At 49.5% G+C, this 3,622-nt stretch overlaps 3 protein-coding genes across 3 annotated transcripts; all 3 read left to right on the top strand.

Moving 5' to 3' along the window:
• Nucleotide 1: 1 nt before the first annotated feature.
• On the top strand, nt 2-298 carry TM35_000102900 (uncharacterized protein; the record flags this gene model as incomplete). Its single annotated transcript, XM_029024781.1, has 1 exon — nt 2-298. A coding segment is annotated over one exon (297 nt), but the record flags the coding sequence as incomplete, so codon positions are not given.
• A 435-nt stretch (nt 299-733) lies between these two features.
• Nucleotides 734-3,001, top strand: TM35_000102890 (Tbingi protein; the record flags this gene model as incomplete). The annotated part of the gene is made up of 1 exon (XM_029024780.1): nt 734-3,001. One exon carries the CDS (start codon nt 734-736, stop codon nt 2,999-3,001), a length of 2,268 nt encoding a protein of 755 aa, XP_028884087.1.
• A 190-nt stretch (nt 3,002-3,191) lies between these two features.
• Nucleotides 3,192-3,620, top strand: TM35_000102880 (Tbingi protein; the record flags this gene model as incomplete). The annotated part of the gene is made up of 1 exon (XM_029024779.1): nt 3,192-3,620. A coding segment is annotated over one exon (429 nt), but the record flags the coding sequence as incomplete, so codon positions are not given.
• Nucleotides 3,621-3,622: the final 2 nt, after the last annotated feature.

The following is a 3,622-nucleotide window of genomic DNA, read 5'->3' as shown; positions in this document are numbered from 1 at the left end:
GTTGTTTTTGACTAGTAGGATTAGTACAAGGACGTTCCTTGGCAATGCCGGCCACCTCAACGTGGTGCCAAGGTCCAGTACTTCGTATTGTCGGGGGAAGCCAAGAGCCAGCGACGTTTTTCTTGTGGAAGACCCGTTGGCCCTTAGGCTACGGCGTTGTACAGCACCGGGACCAGCCGCGTCGTGCTGGGGCAGAAATATATCCAAGAAGGTCCTGGGGCAGAAATATATCCAAGAAGGTCCTGGGGCACGTGTCGACGTGCTATCAGCAGTATCATCTGCACCAGATTACTGCTGAGTGGTGATGTAGAGGAAAATCCCGGCCCTTCACTGCGAGGTTTGCAGTGGAACTCAGCTGGACTTACCCAGGCCAAGAGGCTTGCTCTCCACAAAACCCTTGTTGAGGAGAATGTGACTTTTTGTCTTCTAAGCGAGACGAAACTATCTTGTGCGGAAGTGTCGAGTTTCACAATCGCTGGTTACCAACATCATGGAGTGTCCCGCCCCTCTAAAGGAGGCGGCGTTTCGATTCTTGTGCGTGAAGATCTGCCAGTAGAAGTAGGACTAACCGTAGTTGCGAGCATTGAGCATGCCCACGCAACGATCCACATGTCAGAAGGTCTGGCGCTCACAGTGACGTCAGCATACTTCCCTCCGGGGAGATCATACACAACTTCGCAACTTGACACGCTTTTGACAACAAGCGGACCTCACCTCATTGGTGCAGATGCTAATGCGCATGCATTGGCATGGGATCGCGCGATCCCCCCCCGATACCCGTGGCGATGTGCTAGTACAATGGTGCTTAGACAATGACTATATTATTCACAACACTGGAGATTGCACTCGCCACACCACCCGCCATGGCCCGTCCGCGCCAGATGTGACAATATCCCGAGAATGCCGTGTAGAGTCCTGGACGGCATCCTTCTCCCCGGACAGCGACCATTATATCATCCTCTTCGACGTAGTAGTAGGAGATGATGATGAACCACTGCGGTTCCCTCGCCCCCGCGCCCCCATTTATGCATGGAAGAAGGCGAAGTGGTCCCGTTTTAGACAAATGTCAAACGCACAGTGCAACAAACGAATTAAAGAGAAAATGAGCGTTCACAAGAGAGAACGACTTCTCGCCTCCGCCATCCGTATCGCAACAGCTGCGGCGGTTCCCCGCGGAGGTCGAGATACTGCCCCTTATTGGACTCCAGAACTAGATGAAATCGAAGCGAAGATTCACAAATGTAAACCCTCTGTCTATAGAGATAGATTGGTAGCACGCAGGAGAGAAATACTAAGACAAGCTTCCCATAAGAGATGGAAAACCCTCTGTAATAACATGGCCGTGGCAGATGGCTGCTGCTGGAACATTCTGAAGAGGATATACGCCCCACGCCCCTTAAGTACCCCGGCGATAAAGATTAACAATACGGTACTCACAGAAAATCAGAAAGCCAAGCACTTTATCCGTCTATATTCGCGAAGAGCTAAACGACACCCACATTCATACCCTCCTCCGCCCATTCCAGTGAACGATACAGAATTCATACCCATTACAGCAGCAGAACTGGAACGAGCGCAGCGTCTCCTTCCTAAAGGGACGGCTGCAGGTCCTGATGGGATCTACGGCGAGGCTCTCCAACATTTGGGACCCCGAGCCAAAGCAGAGACCCTCGCTCTATTCAACCAGAGTCTCCGCACTGGTGTCGTTCCCGTCTCTTGGAAAGTAGGTATCATCGTACCGCTCCTTAAACCCGGAAAGAAAGCCACAGATTTAGATTCATTCAGACCAGTTACGCTCACCAGCTGTCTGTCCAAACTCATGGAAAGGATCATTGCAGCCCGCATTAGAGACGTTATTGAAACCAAACTGACCCCACAACAATCTGGATTCAGACCTGGCCACTCCACACTAGACCAATTATTGCATTTACGCGCAGCCCTCACGAGACCTACCAAAGATTCGAGAACGGGCGCAGTATTCGTAGACTACGCTAAAGCTTTCGATACTGTAGACCATGATCGAATTGTTAGCGCGATGCGAGAGATGGAACTCCCACCACACATTATACGATGGTCAGCATCTTTTCTGAAAGGACGCCAAGCCAAAGTACGCGTAAACAGTAAATCCTCTCCCCTAATGCTCTTTCACCGCGGTGTGCCACAGGGAACAGTTCTTGGCCCACTTATGTTCATTATCGTCATGAACACCCTAAGCAAACGATTATCTCAAGTTCCCTTACTGTTTCATGGCTTCTTTGCAGACGATCTGACACTAGCAGCGCGACATATCAACAGAGACATCATCAACAGTACACTGCAACAAGGGCTTAACGTAGTGGACGAATGGTCCAAGAACTATTTTATGGAAATCAACGTAGATAAGACGAAATACACCCTCTTTGGATCAACAGACCCGCACCCTCTCTCTCTTGAACTCCACGGTACCCCCGTCGGTCCGGAGAAGACTCCCAAACTTCTAGGTATCACATTCCAGAACTTTCGTGGTATGTCTACCCATGTGGTACAAACGAGACAACGCATGAACTTTCGATTACTACAACTTGCAGCGATCTCCTCACCCACATGGGGACCGAAACGTGATGTCCTACGAGCCTTCTACCTGACACTAGTTCAAGCTCAAACACTTTACGGTTTTGAAGTATGGTATTGGGATGCGGCTCCCACATCACGAAAACTCTTAGATGCAGGCCAGAACAAAGCTTGCCGCACCATAGCAGGTATTCCATATGGATGCCGCTCCGCCGACGCATTACGTGAAGCCCGTCTTCTCCCATTAGAGATGACAGCCATGATTCGGAGCCTCAAATATTTAATGCGCTGTCAAACAAGAGGTGGATCTCTCAAAGAAAGCGCAGAACAAGTTTATCACGAAACCCATCCAGTACGCGAATTCTATGTACGCATCATGAAGATCTATCCAACACTCGTTATAGAGCCACGCGAGCCCACCTCTACTGACTCCAACATTAAGATTCAGTAAACGCGCTCGCTTCTTCACATCACTGGAAAACGTATCAGCTGATGACCCTGAAGAACTGAAAAGAGAAGCATCCGAGCGTTGGATAGCTCGACACTTCCGCCGTAAAGGCCCCGAACCGCCACCGCATACACATTATGAAATTTGGACTGATGGTTCCGTATTTCTCGGAGTAAAATCTGGAGCAGCAGCAATGATATACAAAGATGGTGAACTGCTCTGTACCACACATAGAGGCGCTGGCCCCCTAGCTTGCAGCTATACAGCTGAATCCGTAGCGCTATACGAAGGTTTACGGAGACTCCTCAAAATAATTCCTGCAAATAACCCAACGCCATGCAGGGTCTCCATTTTCACGGACTCGCTGTCTCTTCTCACAGCACTGGAAACAGGTCCACTGACCGTAAAAGACCCTATACTTCGTCTCCTGTGGAACCTGCTCCTTCAAGTGCAACGTCGCAAGGCCCGCATACGACTACAATTCATATTTGGTCACTGCGGTGTAGTGAAAAACGAAAAATGTGACACAGAAGCCAAAAAAGCTGCAGAACTAACACAAAGAACTGATACTTGGATTACTGATATTATAGCCTACGCCAAACGAATACTTAAAGGAGAGGACAC

The sequence above is a fragment of the Trypanosoma theileri genome (assembly GCF_002087225.1).
Source record: "Trypanosoma theileri isolate Edinburgh chromosome Unknown TM35_Tth_10_V1, whole genome shotgun sequence".
In the NCBI taxonomy this organism is placed as follows: domain Eukaryota; phylum Euglenozoa; class Kinetoplastea; order Trypanosomatida; family Trypanosomatidae; genus Trypanosoma; species Trypanosoma theileri.
This window is presented reverse-complemented; position numbering and strand designations above follow the sequence as displayed.